The sequence below is a fragment of the Rhipicephalus microplus genome, chromosome X (assembly GCF_043290135.1).
Source record: "Rhipicephalus microplus isolate Deutch F79 chromosome X, USDA_Rmic, whole genome shotgun sequence".
NCBI classification, from domain to species: Eukaryota; Metazoa; Arthropoda; class Arachnida; order Ixodida; family Ixodidae; genus Rhipicephalus; species Rhipicephalus microplus.
Window position 1 is genome coordinate 424416746 of NC_134710.1, and position 27184 is coordinate 424443929.

General features: G+C 46.8%; 2 protein-coding genes across 5 annotated transcripts in view; one reads left to right on the forward strand and one right to left on the reverse strand.

The window, feature by feature from the left end:
• Positions 1 to 211: 211 nt before the first annotated feature.
• Positions 212 to 27184, forward strand: part of LOC119160935 (uncharacterized) — a 120228-nt gene continuing 93255 nt past the window's right edge. The window contains exon 1 of the mRNA XM_037413215.2: positions 212 to 358. The gene's annotated coding sequence lies outside the window, so the exon portion shown is untranslated. The remainder of the gene's footprint in view (positions 359 to 27184) is intronic.
• Positions 4759 to 9995, reverse strand: LOC119161851 (DNA transposase THAP9). 4 transcript variants are annotated; one of them, XM_075880394.1, is made up of 3 exons: positions 6203 to 9995; positions 5868 to 6097; positions 4759 to 5766 (listed from the first exon to the last, which is right to left on the reverse strand). In XM_075880394.1, exons 1-3 carry the CDS (start codon positions 6902 to 6904, stop codon positions 5631 to 5633), a joined length of 1068 nt encoding a protein of 355 aa, XP_075736509.1. In that variant the 5' UTR covers positions 6905 to 9995; the 3' UTR covers positions 4759 to 5630. The 4 variants fall into 4 exon arrangements, with proteins under 4 accessions (XP_075736509.1, XP_037270256.2, XP_075736507.1 ...); XM_037414359.2 differs by having other exon boundaries at positions 4759 to 7204; positions 7292 to 9995; XM_075880392.1 differs by having other exon boundaries at positions 4759 to 6097.

Here is a 27184-nt window from a genome sequence, read left to right on the forward strand (position 1 = left end):
TATCTATCCACTTATCCATGGAGCTCCCTTATTAGCTAAGAAACTCTATACATTTCTAACATTAAAATTCTCAAAGTAGAACTTATAAGTTTAAAACATTTCTGTAAACGCTTTATTGTATTATTTTTTTAAAATAGCAATATTATGTTTTAAACTTCTTTTACAAGTTGATTTTTTTTGCTTTTTTTTGTCTTACACAGAGTCTCACAGCCTCTGCTGATCTGGCAACGCTGGTATTGCGTCTTTACAAGGTTTTTTATTCGTTAGAGCCACCGTGGTTGGAGCATTCAGCAGTAGTTCCATTGGAGTCGTAGGTGGTAGTGCGTCGCTGTTCTGTCGGAGGGCTTGCAGTGCCTTGGTAAGTTTCTCGTTTGCGTTGAGAGCCATGTGTGGATGTACGGCTTGGTGTTTATAACATCCTACATTCAACTAATGCGGTACATTGTCCTAAGCATATAAGCGGTGAACGGACAGACTACCAAATTTGATGCGTTGGTTATCTGTCGCGTTCCGCGCACGCCTTTGTTCATCGAGAGTTGCAATGTCTGTTTGTTGGTGATGCATTTGAAAGCGTGCTTTGTAGGCGCTACGAAACATTGTTTCAAATGCCTTTGTTCGACATTCCACAAGCGCACCTTTGCATGGGCAGTTATGTTAGTAACATTGTACGCAGTTGCTTAAAAGCATTGTTACGATCGTGGCGTGTGAGCATGGTCAACGCTTATAATTGGTTAACGGGGGACAGCGTTCCCACGCCTGCGGTCAACTTGCCACAAATGCACCTTGTGTGAGTTTTACCCAGTTGCTTTTAAAAGCATTGTATGACCGTGGTGTGTGAATTTTTTTTTTTCACATTTCAAGGTTTAAATGGTTTGATCGAGAATTATGTCCGATTTTAAACCCAACAGTAGGCTTCAACGTCGAGCTAAATAAAAAAAACAACCTCGTGTTATCATCACATCGTTCGCGAATCGTATGCGTTTTTCAATGTTTTGTGAACACCATGTTGCGTTGCTGTTCAGTGGTTTTCTGGCGCCGGTAAACAAACGAGAATTGGTTAACGGGGGACAGCGTTCCCACGCCTGCGGTCAACTTGCCACAAATGCACCTTGTGCGAGTTTTACCCAGTTGCTTTTAAAAGCATTGTATGACCGTGGTGTGTGAATTTTTTGTTTTTTTTCACATTTCAAGGTTTAAATGGTTTGATCGAGAATTATGTCCGATTTTAAACCCAACAGTAGGTTTCAACGTCGAGCTAAATAAAAAAACAACCTCGTGTTATCATCATATCGTTCGCGAATCGTATGCGTTTTCAATGTTTTGTGAACACCATGTTACGTTGCTGTTCAGTGGTTTTCTGGCGCCGGTGAACAAACGAGAATTGGTTAACGGGGGACAGCGTTCCCACGCCTGCGGTCAACTTGCCACAAATGCACCTTGTGTGAGTTTTACCCAGTTGCTTTTAAAAGCATTGCATGACCGTGGTGTGTGAATTTTTTGTTTTTTTTTTTCACATTTCAAGGTTTAAATGGTTTGATCGAGAATTATGTCCGATTTTAAACCCAACAGTAGGCTTCAACGTCAAGCTAAATAAAAAAAACAACCTCGTGTTATCATCATATCGTTCGCGAATCGTATGCGTTTTCAATGTTTTGTGAACACCATGTTGCGTTGCTGTTCAGTGGTTTTCTGGCGCCGGTGAACAAACGAGTGGCAAATTCGCACTCGCGCTCATCAGGCGATGCGGCCTGTTTGAGACTAGTCGGCGCATGTTACATTCAAGAAAAAAAAAGTTTTAAGGTACTGTCGTAAGCTAACTTAACACGAACGCCCGACGCATGACGGACTAATCTAGCTGATGCCAGCCGCGCACCGCTGGGCGCTGTTCCTAACTTCTCGGTATGCTTTGCTAGTATGTGGGCATGCATGGGTAGCGTCTCGGCACAGAACCCAAGGCTACGTGGCGCTATAGCGTCAATTAAACGGACAGACTACCAAATTCGATGTGTTGGTTATCGGTCGCGTTCCGTGCACGCCTTTGTTCATCAAGAGTTGCAATGTCTGTTTGTTGTTGATGCATTTGTTGGTAACGGTTTTGATGTTGGTAACGACTAAAGGTAACAGGAATGCAGCAGTGATGAAAAATAGGGCACTGTGGAATTACAATGACCCCTTTCCATATCATACTTATACTCGCAACATCATACCTATTGTAATTCCACAGTCCCCTATTTTTCATCACTGCTGCATTCCTGTTACATTTAGTCGTTACCAACATCAAAACTGTTACCAACAAATGCATCAACAACAAACAGACATTGCAACTCGATGAACAAAGGCGTGCGCGGAACGCGACAGATAACCAACGCATCGAATTTGGTAGTCTGTCCGTTCAATTGACGCTATAGCGCCACGTAGCCTTGGGTTCTGTGCCGAGACGCTACCCATGCATGCCCACATACTAGCAAAGCATACCGAGAAGTTGGGAACAGCGCCCAGCGGTGCGCGGCTGGCATCAGCTACATTAGTCCGTCATGCGTCGGGCGTTCGTGTTAAGTTAGCTTACGACAGTACCTTAAAACTTTCTTTTTCTTGAATGTAACATGCGCCAACTAGTCTCAAACAGGCCGCATCGCCTGATGAGCGCGAGTGCGAATTTGCCACTCGTTTGTTCACCGGCGCCAGAAAACCACTGAACAGCAACGCAACATGCTGTTCACAAAATATTGAAAATGCATACGATTCGCGAACGATATGATGATAATACGAGGTTGTTTTTTTATTGAGCTCGACGTTGAAGCCTACTGTTAGGTTTAAAATCGGACATAATTCTCGGTGAAATCATTTAAACCTTGAAATGTGAAAAAAACAAAAAATTCACACACCACGGTCATACAATGGGCAAGCTTCATTTTGGCGTTGCATAAATCAGTTGCCAGACTTTGGGGTGGTTGTTGCCAGACTGCTGCTAAATTTGGCTAAAAATTTTTTTCCTGTAGTTGTGGCTTTTTTGTAAGAGTTTGGTGCCATCCGCGGTGCATTTCGCGAGTGCATGAGCGGCGCTGGCTGTTTTAATTAACGGAATGAACCGAGCCTAGCAGAAGTCGAGCGTGGTTCTGCCGTGCAATTAAAAGGCCGTTTTAATTCCGTTTTAATGAACGGAATGAACCGCGCATTACAGAATTCGTTTTAATTAACAGAATGAACCGAGCCTAGCAGAAACCGAGTGTGGCGCTGCCGTGTAATTAGGAAGCCTATTTAATTAACGAAATGAACTGCGCCTAGAAGTCGAATTTGTTTTAATTAACGGAATGTACCGCGCGTTACAGAATTCGTTTTATTCCCCGTCATCCCTAATACTGAGACGCGATATTTTAATCGCACAGCTGCGCACACAGCAAGAGAACGTGCCTCAACTTCTGCTAAGCGCGGTTCATTCCGTAAATAAAACGAATTCTGTAATGCGCGGTTCATTCCGTTAATTAAAACAACCTCTTAATTGCACAGCAGCGGCGCGCTCGACTTCTGCTAGGCGCGGTTCATTCCGTAAATAAAACGAATTCTGTAATGTGTGGTTCATTCCGTTAATTAAAACGACCAGCGTCGCCCGTTGCGAAATGCACCGCAGATGGCACCAAATTCTCACAAAGAGGCCACAACTACAAAAAAAAAAAAATAAAAAATTTGCAGTCAAATTTAGCGGCAGTTTGGCAACGCTGACCCTTCCAGTCTGGCAACCACTTATGCAACGCCAAAAGTATAGTGAACTAGAAGACTTCTAGTGGCGCGAGCAGCGAGGCGTGAGCGAGTCGTTTGAAAATACTGACGCCACGACGTGGCGCCACTGCAACTTTTCATAAGACGAGATCTCGCGGCATTTTTTAGAATTTTGCTTGTTATTTCGCGTTTTCCAGCTCATTTATTGACTCCATTCGAAGAATAATCTTCCTTGTAACAATAACAGACCCTTTGTTATTCAAGACTGCAATTTCTCATCAATGTTTGTAACTATACGCAGTTTCCATTATCTATCTTTGTCTTGTATGTGCTTGAATTCTTACTTATACATTTTTAGTTGATTTATGTTGCCTTCGTGATTTGCGCATCTGACACTTGTTTCTTTTTTGTCTTTTTTTCTTGTGTGTTATAAAATGTTGTACCCACCCCCTCTGTAATGCCCTACGGGCCCTGAGGGTATTCTAATAAATAAATAAATATACATCCTTCTCACTGGTGAAAGCCCACACATTTTGATGGCTAGCGTTGTTCAACATTTAAAAGACGTGTACGAAGGCCACGTCACTATTAAAGCGCGAAGAATACAGCATTCCGATTTTCGTGCTGTCAGCGAAACTTTGACTTCGAGAGCAATTTTTTTTTTTTTGTTATAAATGCCACCAAACAAGGACGTACCATTGTGATGACGTGCAAAGCTAACTGTTCGCATGACCATAGGCGTGCGCACGAGTCCCCCCTGCCGCCGCTAATGACCTAATGGGCGCAAAGTTTTCCCCATACTTTTACTCAGTCGAACCTTTTTCATCATTGTTTAAACGACACGGTTATGGCCATGAAAGTTTTTGACGATTACGGCGGTTTTATTTAGGCGTAATTATGAAAAATGACACCACAGCCATGTTCATATGAAACCACACTTCAAGAATTTATTGACAACTTACTTCACTACAAAAATAGTAACGGGAAACATCTTGACCGTGATGATCAACAGCTTTCATGTACATACTCATTTACCACCTGCTCAACTTCAAATGCTTTGATGCCTGCCGCCTTTTGTCGTTAGCTCGATTGATACTTTTCGTAAAGAAATGCAGGCGTGTCGTTAAGTAAAATGCAGTTACGTCAGCAGCTATGGCTTCAGCATGTTCTGGGCATCCAAGCGTAGTTTGCTGCTTTTTTTTGACAATGTCTAACACATCAAGCTCGCTTTCAGAGTGCAGCTCTAAAAGGCTAAAGCAGGTTGTGAATGACTTCTCGAGGTCGGCCACAAATTTGCACAGTTTGCCTGCAGGATAGAGTAACCCGCCATTGTCCTTCAAACGGACAAGCTCAGCCATATTCAAATCATCAGCTGCCCCCTTGGTGAGCAAAAGAAGGTTAATGCACTCTTCACAACCAGTTTTGAGAATGCACTTTCTTGCGGCATAACCAGCAATGTAAAAGATTAGTCTGCGATCGCTTGATGCCACAACAACAGGAGAATGATCTGGTGCAGCCTTAGTGAGTAAGGCATCTGCGGCATCTAGGTTTCCATCATCGAGAAACCTGTCAATCAGCTTCTGCCTCCCAGTGCAAGTGTTCTGCTCACCAGCATCTGCATTCAAGAGTGAACTGAGAACAGCAGGCTCACAGTTCCCCTTTGAAACAGAGTGTGCAAGATTGCTGAACCTGAGACAGTTCACTGTAGCAATGAACTGCTGAGGTGTCGGGTGGGTATTGCACCCCGACGACTGTCTAACGATGCCAAAGAGATGTTCGACAGGGTCCTGGCTCAACCTTCTCGTCATCAAATACTTGAAACCTACATTTTCAGTCAAATACTTCAACAGCGACAAGGTATTTGATAGTCTTACTCGCAGTCCAGTTGCTGTGGACTGACTGAGAAAGCCCCTTTACCCATTTGTGTGGCGTTCCCACTCTGACAAAAAGGTTAGAAAAGAGTTTAGCTTCTCAGCTGATCGAGAGTTGGGGTGGAGTGCTTGAGCTGGAAAGCGCGATGTCATGACTTCTATAACACCATGTATGGTCCTGCAAAAGAATGTTTCAGTGAGCTTTATGCGCAGCTAAGAAAGCTGCAAAGAGTTACAGTAGCACAAAATTAGGTAAATATAAAATTTTGCAATGCTTACTCAAAAAAGTGAATTGTTGCTGCTATGCTAGCACACAGATGTTCCAGCCTGGGTTTGTGCAGCTGAAGCCCATGTGTTACTTTTTCACTGAACAGCTGGACTGCCAAGCCAACTCGCATTTTTTCGAAGTTGTTAGGGTTTGTATGGCTGGATGTGATGCCATGCATAGCCTGCAGGGTAACTTTGCTGCCATCCAGTTCCAAAGCCTTGTGAATAGCTCGCATAGTCACCTGCATATAACCAAAGCAGTGATAATCCACTGAAAGTTAGAGCGACTGGAAGAAAATTTGTAGTAGGTTAAATAGCTCGTTATTTGGATTGATTAAGGTACTTACTTGACCCTTCGGTGTTTGAAAATCCAAGCATACCAGCCGGTTTCGAAGGCACTTGAGGAGATGAGGGAAATCTGATATGAAGTAGAGCTGACGGTGCTCGTCTACTGGATGTGGTGCACTGCACTTGATCTCATTCAAGAAGGCCTTGACACCCATTAGCGTCCACATGCGTCTGTTCCAACTTGCACAGTCTGATGTGATGAAGTCCACCTTCAGGCCTGCTTTTTCGGCCAAAATTATGGCTTCAAGCATGATCTTGGTCGGGGTACCTCCATTGACGTTTCCTCTTGTTGCAAACACTGCCAGAATTTGAGTCCATTTCCCAATGAACGGTACGAAAATTAAAACCATTCCTTGGTCACACGGTGTGTGCTTACCTTTAGGAGACGTAAAGCTACCTAGATCCACAAAACCATCTATGTGGCCGGTTGTTGTTACAGAAAGATGCTCAGAAAGGTGCATTTCGTCTGCAATAATTCCACCGTGGCATGCGTATTCCTCCATTGTGGCTGTCTTTTCACTCACCACATTGAAAATCTTTGGGCAGAAGCCAAACCCTGTTCTGTACGACTTCAAATATTTGCGCAATGTTGTTTTACTTGGCAGTGACAGAATATTTTCTTTCCTCAGTTGCTCATAAAGCTTGGCGCTCTTCATTTTCATTATAAGACATTCCAAAACCCATTCATTGGAATATTTCATGCCTTATGCGCTTTTTCGTGATGCCGATTTTAAACATGTGAAGTGTTGCTTCACGCTGTTTCGGAGCAAGGGCTTTTATCCTAGAAGTAAATTCCTCCTCAGTGATGGCTTTGTTTTTAGCTGACATTGCTTTCAGTTGATTTTTCAGTGCAGTAGCGCTATTCTTCAAATGCCTGGTTTTTTGCCTCTGAAGCTTCAGGCTCTGGGCAAGGGCTCCTTTCTTAGGCACATGAGCTTTTTGGCACGACTTTCTGGTCAACAATAGCTTTCGATGCGACTTGCACTCTGGGCAAATAAGTCCTGTACATGAAAGAAAAGCAATTGTTTAAATACTTGAACAATAAATACATGCGGCACTTGTAGATCAAAGCACTTGAATGCATTTACCATCGGACAAGACCTTCCCGGAGCACTTGGCACTGAAGACGTAGAGTCCGTTGGTGTATGCTGCTGCTTGCTGCTTCACCGTCAAAACCGGCAACATTTGCCTGAATTCGTTGTCCGACATTGCTCCCTTGCAGACACACATTGCCATGGCATTATCCAGTACAGCTGCAGCTTCGCCAATGGAGGTGATTGTTTTTTCTGAGCACAGAACCCCTTGACAATAAATGGCAGTACAAACTTCATCTCCTGAGGACTTCTTGAAAATGACAGCTCGCTCATGACAAACAAGCCTTCCTTGCTTCTTCAACGAAGACGTCGCGAAAACCAAGCCGACACTATCATCTTCAATGCGGCACCACCTCGGCGATGGTGCTAGTGAACGTAGGGTCTGAAACTTGAAAGGCGAGGATTCTGCAGATTCAGGTTCTTCAAGCACCTCATGTTCGTTGTTAGTGTAGTCAGCGCTTCTGACGTCCTGGTGCGGCTTCTTTCCTCGAAGTGGAACTGAACGTGCAGGTCTCTTCCTTTCCGTTCTCTGTTGCGGGGTTTTAACGGAGAGGTAGGCTGGGCACTGAGGCAACAGCGTAGGAATGGCATCGGGAGCTAACAGGGTTCTCCCCAGAAAATTTTGAGAGGTGGACGGCGAGAGGGGGGGGGAGGAGGGGGAGTAGGAGTAGGAGGGCGAGGAGGAGGTCGTGTCATATGAGCGTTAACCGAATAATGACAACACAACAGAGGGTCAAGCAGGGGGAGTGAGGGTGGGTCCTATCAGCATGGACCGAATAATGACAGCGCAACAGCAGATGTGCAGATGTTCAAGCAGAATTACAAAATACAAGGGACTTTATTTCTTATTTCTGCCTTCCCAGACATGTTACACCTTCAGCCTCCGATTCTTGCTCTTCGCCCACTTTTCAACAACCTCTTCATATGGATAGGTGTCAACATCAGGTCCTTCGCATGCAATGCGAATAAGGCAGTCCAGCGACTTTTCTTTCAGGCGGTTTCTTAGCTGCGTCTTAATTAGCTTAAGAGCAGAAAAGTCTCGCTCACAGTCTACAGTGTGCGGTGGCAGTACAAGATATGACCCTGCTAAACAAGCCATCATAGGAAACAGTTCTTTCATATCATGTGCCACAAAAAGCAAGAAGTCTGCAGCTGTCAGCTTTTGTACACGGTCGCACTCAAGCACGAAGTTGGCAAAAGCAATCCACTCTGCAAGCATATCCTCAGTATATGGCTTGCCAAGAGTGGGGCAAAGCCTCTGCAGCGCACTGACAACTTCAATGCCGTTGCCACCAACCATTTGTTTGTAGCTGCTACGGTCAAACACAATAGAATAGCTGGCCAATGTAGGGTGGTCCTGAAACCTGTCCTGGATATTTTCCAGCAGCTTCTTGACAAATGCCCTTTTGGTGTTATGGAGCCATTGTTCAGATTTCTCTGTAATGGTTACCTCTATGTCATGGCTGACACAAAAATCCTTGACCTTTGTTTGGATGTTGCTTTGCGTTTCCAAGGTCTTTATGCATGATTTTATAAGTCTTTGTATAAGGTCCACCTGCAGCGATGATGTTTGAAGAGTTCTGGAAAGCCTGTGAATTGCTGGGAGAAGGTCACACATCATCAGTAGAGTCCCAACAAACTTTGCATTCGTCACGGTCTTGAGCAGTCCCGCTGCCCTGATGTCACTGCGTTGTTCTGCCTCCCTAGAGAGACTGATGATGATGGCCGAGAGATTATTGCGGATGGCTGTGCATGACCCGCCAACACTCGGCCACCGTGTGGCAAATGGCTCGATGATTTTCCCTCCACTTTGCTCCAACTCCAAAATGTTCTGCACAGCACTCAGCCCAGCTGTTCGAACTGAACTGGATGCATAGAAGTTGTACAGTTGCTGCAAAAGTTCTTTAAATTTACTGATGTATGGAATTGATTTGGCGGCCTGCAATGCTGCTAGGTTGAGCTTGTGTGCCGCACAATGAACCCCTACAGCCTGAAAGCTGTGGGGAGCTGTTAGAGCTTTTTGCTTGTCATTCAATAACTTCACAGCCCCCCCTTTTTTTCCCGTCGTAACAGGTGCGCCGTCAGTTCCAATTCCGTGAAGGGCACCAAAGAGCAGACCCTTCTTATTCATAAAATCTTCAACGGCACAAGCAATGTTGGTGGCATTGAGGGCTAATGCTCTTTCGTCACCTTGGTGTGGTTCGTGGTTGCCCAGTACATCAATCATAGTCAGGAATTCTACTCTTAATTCCCCACCGAAAATGTACCTGCAGTGGATGACCAGCTGCTCCACAGTTGCGCAGTCGGTAGTTTCGTCGAACATGAGAGCATAGTGCTCACTCTGACTAAGTTCGCAAAGGATTTTATCTTCAATGACATCCGACAGGCACGTGACCATCTCCTCTGGCTACAGTACGTAGCATTCTTTCCGGCTGTTATTTGTGCTTTCACATCAAGGCCAAGCAGAGACAGCAGACCGAGAAGCGGCTCGAAGTTCGTTGTGTGTGGTATCCGGTGTTTGCACAAGTAATACATGGACGCAAATGCTTGCCTCATGGCGTTGCGGGAGACCGGGCACTGAACTTTTTCAAGCGGCGACACGGCCACCTTGCTGTTTGCCTCAAGCGTGACGGCGTCGCGGTGCGAATGGCACGCATCCTGTTTACGAACACTGTCTAGCCGTATCCTTTTGCATGGTTGTTCATTCCATACGGGCTTCTCTAAAGGCCTCTTGTTGTATTTTATGCACAGCTTGCAAAACATCCCACCTTTGATGTTGTCATAAAAAAGCCATGGAGGGTCATGTATCCAAGATGCGTTGAAGACTGCTGCCTGCTTGCCAACCTCGCAAGCATTTGTCTCGTCACACGTTGCTTCAACGCTTGGGGTTGAACTGCCGCCATCGTGCGTACTGGATTTCAGTCCCTGCGACACAGGCGATGTCAGGGGCTCAACAGCGTCCACGTCGGGTGCTTCCGGCTGCGTAGTTTGTTCTTGCGGACCACTACTGGTCACTTCTTCGGTAGCTTTTCGAGAAAAAAACGACAGCAGAGATGGCTGCGCCGCCTTTTTTCTCGCAGCCATCTCCCGCGCACTGAACCAACTGAACGACTGAACCTCTGACTGAACGAACAACGAACGACTACGAATTTCACGAGGCTTTTGTTCGCGTAGTCGGAGAATATCTACCACTGGCGTAGCGCGCGTGCGCCCGCTTCGTTTGCTTGGCTTGGCTTGGCTTGGATTGGATTGGATTTATGGGGTTATGAAGATGGGACGTTCAGTGGCGCCACACCACGAATGTTTTAAAAATGTACATATACGCCGAGCGTGTAGGCGCTGTCTTTACTTGTGATGCTGCGCAAATAGGAAAATGCAGCTTCTTGAGAAAGCAATAAATAAAGTTGAGGAAGAAAGCAGCGACAACGTTGCGAATAGAGGCCCTCAACAACGATGAGAGCGCGCGCGCGCGAGCTGTACGATCGGTATCGGCGAGCCGAATGCCGAAGCTGTATGGAGGCGCAGCCAAGCCAACGCCATGCCGGCCAAGCCTAGGCATGAAAGGGGAAATGGCACCCGTATCACCGTGCGCTCTCAACTCCTGTTCTTTTGCGATGAGCGCGTTCTTTGACATTAACTTTTCTCTCCAGCCGCTGACGGGTCCGTTCATTGAACATTTCCTTCCCGGCCTGCTTTTTCGGTTCGCGCTTGCGGGAGCCGGCGTGCCGGCGTCTCGCACTCGTAGGTTCCAGTTTTCCCCGAGTACAGCAAGCTTGAACCCCGAGAGGTGGGCAGCGGTGGACGGCCGACTGGAGAGGTGGACGGTTGGCCGGAGAGGTGGACGGCAAAACCACCGCCGACCACCGTGGGGAGAACCCTGGGAGCTAAAGACGGCTTGCCTCTCGGAACGCGCACTTCCACGCTATCGACCACATGAACGTAATCGCGCAATATGCAATGCACTTCGAAATGATGTTCACACACAGCTGATGATTCCGTCAGGCTCTTGTCTGCTCTTCTTAGGTTTCGCTCCCATTTACTTCGAAGCGAGTCGTCTCTTGGTGCGGCGAACAGCGATGCTTTCGGCGCGCCCGGATAGCCGGTGCGGCAGCCTGGTGCAAAACAGTGGGAATCTGTTCTTCTTTTCGCCATGTCATCGCGAAATTCCCAGTCGCTGGTACAATATAGATCCCGCTCACTGCATTGACTACTTAACGCCAAGATACGCAAGATAATGTTATTCGAGTAACACTGCGCGCACAAAACGAGCAAAACCACAACCCTCCCAGCCATGTGCCACCAACTGCCAACGAGCGCGCCGGAGCAGCGGGAGGCTAGGAAAAGGTGCAGTGGCGCCCTCGCCGGCCGCAGCCCCCGCCGGTCGCACCACTAGAAAATGTTCTAGTTCACTATAGCCAAAAGGAACCTTGCCCCGGGTCTGACGTTCGGCAATGCGGTCTTGTGCATGAGATCAGAAGTTCAAGCAAGATTAGAAATTAAGCAACAAAGAATAAGTAGGTTTGCCTTAGGAGCTCACGGGAATACAACAAATCGGAGAGTACAAGGTGGAATGGGATGGACATCATTTGAGGGTAGGGAAGCTAGCAGCAAGATAAAATTTGAGAAGCGATTGAGAGAAATGGGGGAGGAGGGTTGGGCTAGGAAAGTATTCAGCTACTTGTACATGAAGAATGTCGATACAAAATGGCGGAAGCGAACCAGAAAATTGACTGGTAAATACTTAGAAAACAGCAGGGGGCCAAACCAAAAAGAACTATCGGTTAAAAAGAAAGTGAAGGAAACAGAGACTGACATGTGGAGAATTAGCATGGTTGAAAAGACCGCACTAAAGATCTATCGAACTTTTAAGCACAAGGAAAGGATCTATGATAATACTCGGGGTAGTTGTCTACTGTTTGAAGCCAAGACGGGGGTATTGCGAACCAAGACATATCGGACCAAATACGAAGGGGTAGACACTGTATGCAGAGCGTGTGGAGAGGAAGAAGAAACTGCCGAACACTTCATAATGTTTTGTAAAGGGCTTCACCCTATAGTTCAGGATGATGGCGCAGAGTTTTTCAAAGCAGTGGGGCTTAGGGACAGGAAGGGCACAATAGACTTTAAGCGGGTAGAATTAACTAGCAGGAGGTTATCTGATTGGTGGCTAAAGTCAAGGCACGAATGAAAATTAAACCCTTCAGTGCAAAGTACCAGTTCTCAACCTCACTATTTGAAGTGGGAAAAAAAAGGATAAATCTAGTTGGTGGTTCACTAAGTATTACAGCTAAGTGGCGTTAGCCGCCGCCCGATCTAAAGGGTACAGCCACATCAATCCATCCATCCAACTGTTTGAGGATGCGCTGCGTAGCGTTGTAGTGTCGTGTTAAGCTTGCGGATGGCTGTAGAGTGATGAGCATGCGAGCGCGTGGCCAACAGCGCCATCAGTGCCGCGTAAGATCCATCGCCGGAGACATTGCACATGCGCAGCATACGCTGGGCGACATTCTTTCCATTGCGCGCATCACGCCATGGATACGCGTGTTTGTCGTCTGCTAAGCTGATGCAATTTGCATGTGAAGTTATAAGCAGTTGAAGGTAAACTGTTTTATGCTCATTTTTGTATTCACGCACCAATTTCCAACCGAAATGGACCTTGAAATGCAGTATATGTCAGCTTAGCCAACAAAAATGCGGCTAGCAGACGAAGAAGCATATCCATGACGTGTGCGTGCAGTGGAAAGGGTGTATCACCGATCATATGCTGTGCATGCTCAACCTTTCTCATGATGGGTGTTGGGCGGTGCTGATCATACCATCGGCCATGCGCTCTTGTGTTCACCCTAAAAGTGCTCACCGCTGTATGTTAGACGTACCCACAACTAGAATTTCTTGTCAGGTTTCACTTGATCCAGTTCGAGCTGCCCATCCATCAACGCCAAGTGTTGATCAGACAGTAGCCCGCAGATCATGTGATTGATTGACAGATATGGCACACGGTGCGCTGCTGTTTGCTATTGAGCTGTTTACTACCCTTCATTGCACAGCTTGCCTAAAGAAGCCAATCATAGAGAAATTCGATCATCAGACCCGATCGCAATCAGAAATGACTGTTTCACAGTAATGTTAACAGGGTTGCCTTTGGGCAGATTTGAAAAGGAGCCAAAACGTGAGCTAAGCGTAGTCAAAGTAGCCGTGTTGTTTAATATTGGCACCATATTTGTAGCGTAATAGATAAGAGAGGTAATATATGGAATTGGTATTCCGCAGTAAATTCCGCCAACAACTCCGCAGAAGCAATAAAAATTGAAGCTGTCTTTTTTCTTCAGACTGAGATTAGTACAGTAGAATAATACCAATCCAGCTTCAAGTAGTGAAATGTGAAAAGTCCAGCTTCAACATTAGGATTTGGTGTCAGGGCTGTGTTGCTATGTAGCCACTCTTTTCCTTACATGAGTGGACCCCTCAGTCTTTTCAGACAGAGGGACGCTTGTAGGGTGCCTTGATGCGCACTGAACTCACTGGCCGAGCATGCGTGCATAGGCCAGCACGACAGAAAAGCTTGCCAAAATAAATGTTCTTTAGACTTGCTTGTTGCTTCTTCTTCAAATAATACAAGGAATGGCCAGTAAATATGCCAAAGTACAAGTTCAAAATAGCCACAACATGGAATTTTTGTTGCCAGGTGGGATAGAAAGTAGCCAATTTGGCGCCAAGTAGCCACCAACAGCTACCCTGAGTGTAAAGGTGCGTTGGACATCACACGGAACAAGGCTAAAAAAGAACAATTTTCTAATAAATAATGCTTAGAAATATAGCAGATGGTTGAAATGAATCGCACAGGAGGCTTTTGTTTATTTGGCGGAACTTTTGAGCAGCACCACATTTTGACATGATAGCATTAAAGAGCTAAGGCTATAGTAAAGGTGGTATTTTTGCCATTGCCCTTAAGGGACAAAAAAATCCCCAACAGATTCAAGGAATCCATTCAGAATTGCACTCAGCCGTTCCTCTCGGCTGTAAGATATTCCACGACAAGACCTACACCAGTGCTTGAAACTGATTTAGAAAGCAGAATGCTTTATGTGCTACGGAGTGTGCCGACACTGGACGTCGTTGTAAGCATGACAGTTGACAAAGCTACCAGTGTCATTAGGTGCCCGAATGACGTGGACTAGCCACTTTAGCTTTGCTGATGGTCGTGCAAAAGACCACTTTTAGCGTAGGTTCACTGAGTGGTATATAACATGTGGGAGTACTATGGACGCGTCGTGTCAACCAAGGAGTCTGATCAACAAAGGTAATATTGCGTAGCAAAAGCACACACTGGGCATCACACCCGTGAAATGTGTAACCAGTGCGTTGTTTAAACTTGCCCGCACATTGTGAATGGCTCAGCCAAATCAACAAAAAGTACGGCTACATAGCCGCAGTAATTGGCGTGTAGTGGCAGGGTGTCTGCCAACTTGTAAATGTCGGGGAATTTAGACCCATCTAGAAAAGTCGGGGAATTTCGGGAAAATCTGGCCTGGTCATGGAAACTGACTGTAGCCTGTGCGACCGTCACAAAAATGAGCATTATCATAGATCAAAGCTTGAAAAGCCACTCCTTCGACTGCAACTATAGTGAATAGCTAAAAGCTGTGTAAAAAAAAAAGCAGTGCGCATCTGTTGCTTCTTGGTGAAGTCATGAAAGATTATCAAAAGACCTACGAAAGACCTACCAAAAGATTACAAAGTTTACTGACATTATGGCACCCGCTACGGGAGCCTTGTTCAAAATAATAGCCATAAAAAAGGCGCAGTGTCCCACTACAGTTATTTTACTTTGGCACCCTCGCCTGTATATTTGTTGATCTCGTAACTTTTTTTTTTCATAACAGTGAACTGAAAATGGAAAAAAAAAAATGAAATGAAGTACGCTCAAGTACGTAATGCAAGTACAGCCTACCACAAAAGTTTGCTAACCATGTGAGCGCATGTGAAACTGCCGGCCGTGCCACCTAGTGGTGCGCCATCTACCATCAACTGCAGTGCTGGGCCGGAAACGGGTCTCGTTATGCACAGGCTTCTCAGTTTTCTACTGCTGCATAGTGCATTGCTACTTCGCAGTTTTCACATGAAGCAGTTATGTGCACTGTGACTCACTTTTCCATTTTCATAGCAAGATCGAAGGTATCATAGTGTACCTCGATCAGCGTTCCAATGGCTAAGTATCATTTTGTGATTAAGATTGAGACAGATAACAGTTATGCCCACAGACTATTCTCGATGCAGGAGCACGGGGGCGCACGTGCCAAAAAGCGTGTCGCGTTAGAAAGTGAAAAGTGAAAATTGTTTGTACTCGGTCAGAAAATAGACAGGTCACATATTAAGGGAGGGATGCGTCTCGGGCCCTGCGGTACTGTCGATCTACGCTGACGTAGTGGAAATGTCACGAAGAGGCTTTTGACTACGTGCCCGCATGGTTCGTAAACTTTTGTGGTCAACTGTACCTTGTTGGAAGCATCTCATCACTCCTGTTCAGCATGTGTACAGTTGTCTCAGCATGTGCTGGTATTGCAGGTGCAGGCATGATGCAAGCTTTCCTTTGACCAGAACATGCTCACTTGACCAGTCAGTTTGGCAGCCTGTAGAAACCACATGTTTAGCGGAGGTATAGGAGGTCACGTAGTTTCCTGACGTCCTATTCGTGTTTTGTTTAACAGCGAGGAACATAAACTTTTTGTAGATGGTCGATTCTGGGTGATGATGAATCAGGGGGGGCTTTTAACTCTCCTTGAAATCGGTGGTCTCACCGTTGCTCTGGTTGTCGTAATTGTGGTAGCCTAATGTAAAAATAAGGCAGTTGTTGTCCTTCACATTGTTTAAAGCGTTACCTAGCTTTCATATTCATACATACACTATGTTGATGTCTATTACTTCTACATATCGCACAGCATATATGACTTTCCAATAAACATAATTCACATCGCTAAATTTGTGCATGTTTGTCTTGACCATGATTTGGCTCGGCTTGAGAGCCTTCTGATTCGGCTAGGACTGCCATTAGCAGAGGCTTGCCGGGCTATGTCATGCTTTTTAATATTTTAATTATTATCATCATTATTATTTGCGATGCAACGGCAAACGTCCTCAGCTGCATACTTATTACTGGTAGCTCAGGTTTGAAGGGTAGAGTTGGGTAACTTCATCTAAATTTCTCATTTCTGTTTCTTCAGGTGGTATTGTCACGACGCAGACACAGCAGGAGTTCGATATAAAGAGGACCGGGCAAGAGCTTCGTCTTTCTTTCTGGCTGCGCGAGCTCTCCCCTGCAGGTTGAATGCCGCATTTGCCTCCCTCCAGGAAGAGCATCGACCCGATGCTCTGCTACAGAATACGCGGTGTATGTAGTTGACGTAATACGCAACTGGATCACTGCAATATGGCTTCATCCACACATGTACGATTTCAGATTTTTGAGCTCACGAGGAACTGTCGGGGATGACCTCATAATTCACGTCACTTACGTGCCGCACAACATTGTAGATACCAAAGTACTTCTTCAGTAACTTTTCAGAAAGGCCGCGTCGACGAATAGGGCTCCAGGCCCACACTTTCTCGCCTTGTTGATGAGTGACGTATCGATGTCGCAGGTTATGCGTCGTAACTCTGCTGTCGGGCGATTCGCACACGTGCTAGCTGCCGTGCCTCTTCAGCTCGTTGGGTAAAGGCTTGAACATCCGTGTCTGTATCGTCGCAGTCGTGCAGCAACATGGCATCAAGCATTGTCGTCACTTCACGGCCATAAAGAAGACTAAATGGCGTGCTTCGTGTAGTTTCCTGCTTCGCCGTACTATAGGCAAACGTCACGTGGGGTAGAACGTTGTCCCAATTTTTATGATCCGCGTCGATGTACATACTGACTGAGCATATCAGCAATTGTCTTGTTGAGGCGTTCTGCTAAGCCGTTGGTTTGTGGGTGGTAGGAGGTAGTTTTTCGATGCGCTGTTCCACTCAACTTAAGCACTGACTTGAGGAGCATGGCCGTGAAAGCGGTACCTCTGTCCGTTATAATTCTAGGAGCACCATGCCTCGGAACGATATTTTCAATGAAAAATCGTGCCGCTTCTACTGCGGTTCCACTTGATAAAACCTTTGTTTCTGCGTAGCGAGTAAGATAGTCCGTAGCGACAATTACCCACTTGTTTCCATTATGCGAAGTCGGAAATGGTAGAAGAAGATCCATTCCCATTTGTGCAAAAGGCATGGTGGGCACTTGAAATGGTTGCAACAATCCGGCTGGTTCTAAAGGTGGCGATTTTCGTCGTTGACAATCAAGGCACGTGCGGACGTAATGCTTTACAGTGCCTGGAAGCTTGGGCCAGTAGTACTTCTGTTGGATTCTGGCCAATGTGCGCGTGTATCCGAGGTGGCCGGAGGTTGGCTCATCGTGGCAAGAGCTCAGGATCTCATCGCGAATGGATGTCGGGACGACAAGTAAGTGGGCGTTCCGCTGGGGGCAAAGTTCTTCTTGTATAGGACACCACTGCGTAAGCAGAATGATGGCAGGCTCCTTGCAAATATCTTGGGAACGCTTGTAGACTGGCCGCTAAGAAAATTAATAAGAGGAAGCAACTCACTGTCTTCTTTCTGCTAAGACAAAATGTTGACTGTGTCGACCCCTACTAAAAATGCCATGTCATCATCTTCCGAGACATCGTCTTGATTTATAGGCGACCTGGATAAGCAATCGGCATCAGAGTGCTGTCGTCCCGACTTATAGACGACCGTCATATCGAATTCTTGTAGGCGTAAGCTCCAGCGCGCTAGCCGACCGGATGGGTTCTTCAAGTTGGTCAGCCACCAAAGGAAGTGGTGGTCGCTGACTACGTGGAAGGGACGGCTGTAGAGGTATGGGCGAAACTTCAGAACTGCCCACACTACAGCAAGACATTCCTTTTCCGTTGTGGAATAATGAGACTTGGCACGAGAAAGCGTCCTACTTGCATATGCAATCACTCTCTCGGCTGAGTCTTGCCACTGGACGAGTACAGTGCCTAAACCTACGTTGCTGGCATCGGTATGGATCATCGTTGGAGCGTCCTCGTCAAAGTGAGCAAGCACAGGTGGTGTCTGCAGGCGCTGTCGTAGACAGTCAAATGCTGCTTGTTCCTCTTCGCCCCATAAAAATGGAACATCGTCTCTCGTTATGCGTGTTAAGGGCGACGCTATGTGCGAGAAATTGGCGATAAACTTGCGGTAGTAGGCGCAAAGGCCAAGAAAACATCTTACGGCCTTCTTTTCTGTTGGCACAGGCAATTTTCGGACGGCGTCGATCTTGTGGGGGTCCGGACGAACACCTTCATGGCTCACCACATGTCCTAAGAATAGGAGTTCCGTGAAACTAAAATGACATTTCTCAGGTTTCAGCGTTAAGCCAGCGAATCGTATTGCTCGAAATAATAATAGCAGACGTCTTAGATGTTCCTCGAATGTTGGTGAGAAAACAATGACGTCGTTGAGGTATACCAGACACGTCTGCCACTTAAGGCCTGATAGGACGGTATCTATCAGTCTCTGAAATGTTGCTGGGGCTGAGCACAATCCGAAGGGCAAGACTTTAAACTCATAAAGCCCGTCAGGCGTAACAAAAGCAGTCTTTTCTCTGTCCCGCTCATCGACCTTGATTTGCCAATAACCACTTTTCAGGTCCATCGACGAGAAGAAGCGTGCATGCCTCAGCCTGTCAAGGGAATCGTCAATACGCGGTAGTGGGTATACGTCCTTCTTTTTCACGCGGTTCAGCTTGCGGTAGTCCACACAGAAGCGTAAGCTGCCGTCTTTCTTCTTAACTAGCACTACCGGTGATGCGCAAGGGCTTTTTGACGGCTGAATGATATCATCATTGAGCATTTTCTGGACTTGTTCTTGGATTGCTTCGCGTTCTTTCGGTGCCGCCCGGTATGGCTTTTGTCGACTTGGTCTTGCTGTCTCTTCCGTTATGATTCGGTGCTTTGTCAGTGGCGTTTGATTTATCCTCGAGGTCGATGAAAAACAATCTTTAAACTGGCCGAGAATATCTACAAGACTCTGTCTCTGCGCTGGCGATAAATCTGTGCTCACGTCGACAGGCAGTGGTGTTGAAAAGGCCGGTGTCTCTGCCTGTTGTACTGCGAAGCACTCGTGGAATTATACAATTTCTTCGATGTATGCAACTGTGGTACCCTCTGTAATGTGTCGACGCTCGTTGCTGAAGTTTGTCAACAGGACCTCTGCTTGCCCAGACACTACACTGACGAGACTTCTGGCAATAGCGATTCCTCGAGAAAGTAAAAGTGTCGATATCTGTTCCGCGACACCGTCTCCAGTATGCTGCGTGTTACACGTGACAGAGACGAGGCGGCATGACAACGGTGGCATGGTCACATCGTCAATCACTCGCATGGGTTAGCGCGGCAGCGCTGCGCTATAGTCCGCTGAGAAGGTCAGTACACCGTCCGGTATATTTATGATGGCACCGTACTCTCGCAAGAAATCCATACCCAAGATGGCCTGTTTACAACACTTGGAAAGAATAACGAAGGTTGCGACGAATGATGAATCCCCGATCTTTATTCGTGCAGTGCACTTTCCGGTAGGCGTCGGCAGCTGGCCTCCGGTTCCTCTAATTTGCGGCCCCGTCCATTCCATTTTTACCTTCTTGAGTTTGTCGGCCAGATTCGCACTCGTTATTGAAAAGTCCGCACCAGTGTCGACCAGTGCGGTCACCTCGTGACCGTCAATTGAAAGTGTAATGTCGGCGGTGACAATCTCGTCTTTCGTCGGTTCATTCGAAATGTGCGGCGCTAATGGGGGATTTTCAACTCTTCGGCAATTCGCAACCTTCCCCGCCATGGTCGCTGCTTTTAGTTTCCTCGGCGTGGACTGGGAGATCTTCCTCTCGCCATGTCCGTGGTGCTACCTTTATTAGATTGGGGAAAATGACCAGGGGAGGGCGAGCGTGACCGGAACCCAGGAGAAACGTCCCGCGGGATCGTCGTGCTCGAATCAACGTTGCGTCTTCCGTTGATATAGCGCCGAGGGGTAGTGAACCGAAATCCTTGATACCCGGCAACTCGATGAGGACAATACCGCACGATGTGGCCTGCTTCCCCACAGTGGAAGCACAGGGGCCTGTAGTCAGGGGTACGCCATATGTCGGTTTTGCGGAGTGGGGGTTGCATCGGCGTCGACGTTTCCCTGTAGTACCAAGGCACCGTCGGCGGCTGTTGCTGGTGGTACTGCTGAGGTGGTGGCACGTTAGATCTAGGCTGGAGACTGAGAATATCTGCATATGTTGGCCTAACTATTTCAGTGTTCGGCTCGGGAAGTGAAAGCGCTTGCCTTATTTCTTGGCAAACAACTTCTGTGACCGACGCAATCGCGCAGTCATTCGGTGTGGCGGCGAGCTTCTTCACTTCTTCTTGCACAATTTCGCGTATCAGGTCAAAGAACGCTCGTCAGGTGTCGCAGTGGTCACGGCGGTTGCGCTGATTGTCCGCTGTTGTTTGGGCAGTCGTACTGGCGGTAGCGTAGCTGTAGTGCGCGTTCGATGGCGGTCGCCTCCTTCGAAAATTCGCCGACGCTTGACGGTGGGTTCTGCACGAGACCAGCAAACAGCTGCTCTTTAACACCGCGCATGAGGTGACTGATCTTTCTGTTCTTGGGCATATCGGGATCGGCTCGATGAAAGAGAGGAGCCATGTCCTCCACAAACATAGCTACAGATTCGTATGGCTTTTGAATCAGTGATTCGAAAAGTCGTTGTGCATGCTCCCACCTTTCGATGTTTGCGAAGGTGTCCAGGAACTTCCGCCGGAACTCGTCCCACGTTGACCACACGCGATTCGTGAACCATGTGTGAGCCCTGTCTTGAAGAAGGAAATACACGTACCCCAACTTCTGTGCGGCGTTCCACCCGTTAACGTTGGCTGTGCGCTCACTCCTCAAGCCAGTCATCGGTGTCCTTATATGTGTTGCCATGGAAGTCCACAGGAATTTTTGTGCTTGGGCTTGTCATGGTAAGGCAACTGCTTCCGGGCGCGGTCATGTTTTCCTTCCAAGGACCGAACTCTGGGCTCAGGCCTAACAGGCGGCGGCTGGCGCGGTGAACGGGTGTTTCGACGAGCGGAAGGAAGTCTTTGTGGACTAGATCCCGGGCTGTTGGAAGGTGTCCTGGACATGTACCCAGCTCCTCCGCCAGTGTCGCGACGCAGACACAGCAGGAGTTCGATATAGAAGAGCTCGCTTTAATTAAAATGAAAGGCGCTCGTAAAGAGGACCGGGCAAGAGCTTCGTCTTGCTTTCTGGCTGTGCGAGCTCTCCTCTGCAGGTTGAATGCAGCAGTATTATTGAATCTGTGATTACTTGATGGCCTTATATCCATAGAATAGTACACAAACAAAGGTAATCTGCTGGCATCTGTGATAAATTTATGGAATCGAGGGAGTGGTTGCACCCTGACAGATTCCTTCTTGCCAGCACATGTTCAAACGTCATCGCTTTAAATGCTACCCTTAGCTTTCATTGCAGGCGTCTGAGGACTTCGTCGAAGCATTAGAGCCCAGAGAAATAAAACATCAACGTGCATGTACTTGTCATGTAAAAGAAAATAATGAAAGAAAGAAAATTATACAGTAAGACTCCATTCTTGCGACATTCTTAGTCATTGTTCAATGAAAGGTGCACAAAATACGTGAGTAGAAGTGTTGTTTTTTCACTAAAAGGTATATACTAGAGGTTGCATTTCAGATGAGGATGCTAATCAATAGTAAATACAGCAATCCATGTTGCATCAGATCCAATATAATCCACGTCCTAAATAGTTAAGTCAGCAAATACAAGTCTGTCTAGTCCAACCCACATACTTAGTGGCCTGGGTTTCTAACCTTTATAGTGAACGAGAATATATTCCACTGGCAGAACCGACTGGGCTGCGGTGTCCTCCTTTTACACAGATGTCACGAGATGGTGCCACTTCTACGTTTTCTAGCAGCTTTTGCTGCATATTAGGACTGTCATGGGCTCCTTTAAACTTTTAACTGCAGTTAATTATTTTAGCTCGTGTGTTTGCCTTTTGGTTCTTCCAGAATTTAAACAGCCAACTTGCTTATTCTCTCACTCGGAGATTTTGGCCAGATATACATATTTTTTATATTTACCTCACGTGCTCAGCACCTGTGGTACATTTATTTACTAATATTATCGGAGCGCCAGATTTTTTTCTATCACTCGAGGGTCTGTTTCCTGTGCAGTTTTTTCCAAGCAGACGTAAGGGTCATGGAATTTGCTTGAAATTATCATGGAAAACCTGGAAAAGTCGGGGAGTTTCGAAAAAGCAAATTGGTAGACACCTTGAGTGGGTGCTGTGCACTTGTAATAGGCGCCCTAAGAGTTTACAACGGCACGTTTCTTTCCTGGCGGCACTGCTGAGGTGACCAGTGAGAGACTGATTATAGGAAGTGAATTGGAAAAGGCTGCAAAGAGGGCCCAATAACACTATTGCTTCCCCCCTGGTGAGGCTCCCTTCAAGTTTTTCAGTTCCAGCATTTCATTTCGAATGTGGCTGTAGGGGGTTGAAACCCTTCTCCCTGCGTTTCTCAATGTTGCATGTGTTTACATCTACGATTGCACATGTACAAACACATGCACAAACATACATATAGGTCAGCTAAATCCTTCGAAGAACATTTTGGGCTACACCCCTGATTTTCATATGTGGCTTAGCAGCGCTAGCTCCTTATTGATCATTTATGTCAGTCGACTCATGCAAAATCGGCAGATGGTGGCTGCCACTTGGCGGCAGTGCATATGGTTTGGAACATGCCAGTGGGTTTGTCTAATACCTCCAGATGCGGCGCTGCGTTCGGGTTGTCCGGAGCATCGCGCTCGCTTCTACTGTAATAGTCTGTGATGGGTACGAAATACTATGTCATGAATTTGAGAAGCTTTCTCGAGCGCAGGTGAAGCATTCTGAAGGTAGTTTCTCGGAAGAAAAAAAAAACCATACGACACAAGATGAGCTTTATTTCGTTAAAACATCACTTTTTCTTCAGTGTTGCTTATTTCTATGCTGCGGCCTTTTTCTGTGCATTGCCTTGGATGCTGTTTTCAACCTGCAGACGTTGTTCAAGACAACATCGGTTGCAGTGCGAACTACAAAGCTTAAGGTAGTTTTTGCTTTGCAGTGGGACCATTCTCACATGTATCAATGTTGGTCTGTGGTTCCAGCAAAGAAAAAGCTAGCGAGACAACGATACCGTGTTGGTCACTGCATGAGAGAAAGTCTTTGGTGTATTCTCCCAATGACAGTCTCGGCACAATCAGCTTTGTTACCAGAACAATGTCACAGCGCTACCCAAAGTGCAGCACTTGCCACAGCGCTAACACAAGGAAGCAATCGAAGTGGCACTCCGTTCAAAGCAACGAAAAATGAGAGGTATGGGAGAACAGTCAATGAGCATTTAACGTAGAAAAAAAGATTGTTTTCAGTGACAAGAAACCTTATGCATTTGTTACTGATAGGTACTGTCCAAAAATTAATATTGCAAATCCCCCCCGCAGGGGCGCCTGCGCAAGTAGGCGTTTGGTGTGTAGCGACACCACGGACCCGAGCTAACGGGGGAGTTTCTAATCCCTCCCACGCCTAGCCGTGCGTGGCTTTGCCGTGTCCGGGGAAAAGGGGATCCTGGAGGTTGAGCTGACGCTGGGTGATTGGACCTTTGGCCCCCCCCGGCAGAGGCAACACACCCCTTTGGCCCCGGCTTCACGTAGACGGCACCCCTGGGCTGACCCAACCAGGGGAAATCGGCAGTCGCTTTTTCCTATCTCTCTCTCCCTACATCTTCGTCTTTTGTTCTCACTTTACATCTTTCCTGTATTCTCCTCACTTCATTTTACTTCCAATTTTTCCTGGCGGCAAGGGTTAACCTAGTGGAAATATCCAACCTTGGGTAGATATATTAGGTTATAGCGGCCATGTACGGCTGGCGCCTGCGCCTCCTTCGCGTCTCGCAGCGTCCCCTTGTTGGTTTCGGTGGTGGTTGGTTGGCGTGGCCGCCGAATAAGCTACTAAATTTATGGGAACTCCTAGTCCTCTCTCAACCAATCGCCCCTCCAAGAGGTGGCGCACCGATGCAATTTTTGAATTTCTTCCAAACAAAAAAGATAACTTCCCGAAATACCACATCATCCACTGTGAAAGTACAAAAAAGAAAGCTAGAAGCATTTCACTTTTCCTTGTGTCCAAATGCCTTATAGAAACGCTGGGCGCAGGCTACAAGGCCACAAAGACCGCCAGTGGTGACCTGTTACTCGAAATAAAAGACAACGCACAGTACCAGAGACTGCATAAGCTTACAGCATTTGGGGATCAGCCTATCACAATCACACCGCATCGAACCATGAACACCGTGAAGAGTGTTGTATCAGATGGAGACCTGATGGACCACTCTGATGATGAACTTCCAACAGGCTGGAAAGAGGAAAATGTCATTCAGGTTCAGCGTATCAAAATAAGAAGAGAAAATAAGGAAATCCCAACGAAGCACATCATACTCACTTTCGCATCTAGCACTCTCCCCACTGAAATAGCAACAGGATATCTTAAACTGCCAGTTAGACCATACATACCCAACCCGCGGCGCTGCTTTAAGTGTCAGAGGTTCCGGCACGGCTCCCAGAGATGCCGAGGACACCTTACCTGCGCGAAATGCGGCACCAAAAGTCATACCGCTGACGACTCTCAGCTACAAGTCCACTGCGCAAACTGTGAGGGTGACCATCCTGCATATTCCAGGTCATGCGTGGCCTGGAAAATGGAAAAAGAAATTATAACTACAAAGTTTAAATTGAACATAAGCTTCCGTGAAGCGCGGCAGCGCGTTTCCCCACATTTTGCTGGGTACACATCGTATGCCGAAGTGGTGCGAGGAGGGTCAGCACCACTTCGGTTTTCGGCAATGCCTTGGACCACGCCCAGCGTGCCGAGGCAAACGCCACAAGCCCCCACGGGGGGAGCAGCCTCTGCTGCCCCACCCTCCTTGAATACAGCCCCACCGAAGGCCCCTGTGAACCCTGGCAGCAGCCAGGGCACCACACAAACTAAAGAGGTCCCTTCGACTTCCAGCCCGGTTGGGTTTAAGGCTCCGTCTGTCACGACGAAGCCTACAACGAAAACAACATTGTCTGTCGTCTCTCCTGAGGCGATGGACACATCAACTGCACAGGCGCGGTCTGCGCCAAAGGAGCAGCGGGGTTCCATCGACCGCTCTAAAAAAGACAAAACGGTAATTACAGGGTCTTCTAAAGGCTCTGTAAGATAAGTCACTTCTCTCTTTAGACACCAGCCACACTCCTTTCGTATACACAGCACTTCTTTACTCCCATAATGGAGACACAAATTATACAATGGAACGTCGGAGGACTACTTCGAAACCTCGGCGATGTCCACGAACTTCTACACAAACATTCTCCAAAAGTGCTGTGTGTACAGGAAACACACTTAAAATCCAAGAATACAAATTTTTTGCGTCAATATGTTGTATTCCGAAAGGACAGAGATGATGCTGTGGCGTCATCTGGTGGTGTAGCCAGTATTGTTAATCGAGGAGTAGCATGTAGTCATCTACCACTACTAACATCCCTAGAGGCAGTGGCTGTTCGATGTTTGAGCAGTTCTATTGAATAAGCTCGTCACCATCTGCTCTCTATACATACCGCCGCAACACCGCCTGGAAAAACATTATTTCCAGTCTTTAATAGATGAGTTACCAGAACCTTATCTGGTTCTAGGGGACCTGAATGCGCACAGCGGTTTATGGGGTGACTGTCGACGTGATGCACGAGGTCGTCTCATCGAACAGTTCCTCTTTTCATCAGGTGCTTGCCTGTTGAATAGGAAAGAGGCATCTTGGACAACAAGTTGACATTCGTACCACACATCAAGTATTTAAAAACAAAATGTCTAAAAGCCATGAATGTTATAAAAGTGTTGTCACGTACTACGTGGGGTAGCGACAGGCAATGTCTCGTGAACCTTTATAGAAGCCTGATTCGCACCCGCTTAGATTATGGGGCCGTTGTTTATCAGTCTGCGACTCAAAGTGCTTTGAAGATGCTGGATCCCGTGCACCACTTGGGCATCCACCTTACTACGGGTGCTTTTCGCACCAGCCCTGTAGAAAGCCTTTACGTTGAGTCAAATGAATGGTCGCTTTATCTACAAAGAACTTACATATCCTTTGTATATTTTCTTAAGGTGAAAGCAGACAAGAAGCACCCTTCCTACTCCACTATTAATGATTTGTCGCGCTCTATTCTGTTTCAAAACAGGCCTTCGATAAGGCAGCCCTTCTCAGTTCGCCTGAAGGGTCTAGCTGAGAAAACTGGAGTGTCACTTCAACACAGTTTAATGGCTCCTGTAGTATACCCGCCATTGTGGCAGTGGCAAATTATGGACTGCGATGTGTCTTTCCTAGAAGTTACAAAACATGCACCTATTGCCCATATCGGAAACTACTTCCTGGAACTTCAACACAAATACACACGTCCTGAGTTCTTTACAAATGCCTCCAAGTCTAAGTCCTCTGTGTCCTACGCTGCTGTCGGCCCATCCTTTTCGGATGCTGGCCCTCTACATCCAGGCACAAGTATCTTCACAGCGGAAGCTTACGCGATACTTGTGGCGGCTAAACACATCAAGCAATCACAAATACAAAAAGCAGTAATTTATACGGACTCCCTCAGTGTGGTAACGGCTCTGTACAATCTTAAAAAACAAAAAAACCCTGTCCTCGTCTCACTTTACCCTATTTTATGCACACTCTACACACTTAAACAACATGTTGTAGTGTGCTGGGTGCC

Bases quoted from the DNA above. Each gene is read 5' to 3' on its own strand.
- LOC119161851 (XM_037414359.2), bottom strand. From the start codon at position 9,695: ATGGTCACGTGCCTGTCGGATGTCATTGAAGATAAAATCCTTTGCGAA.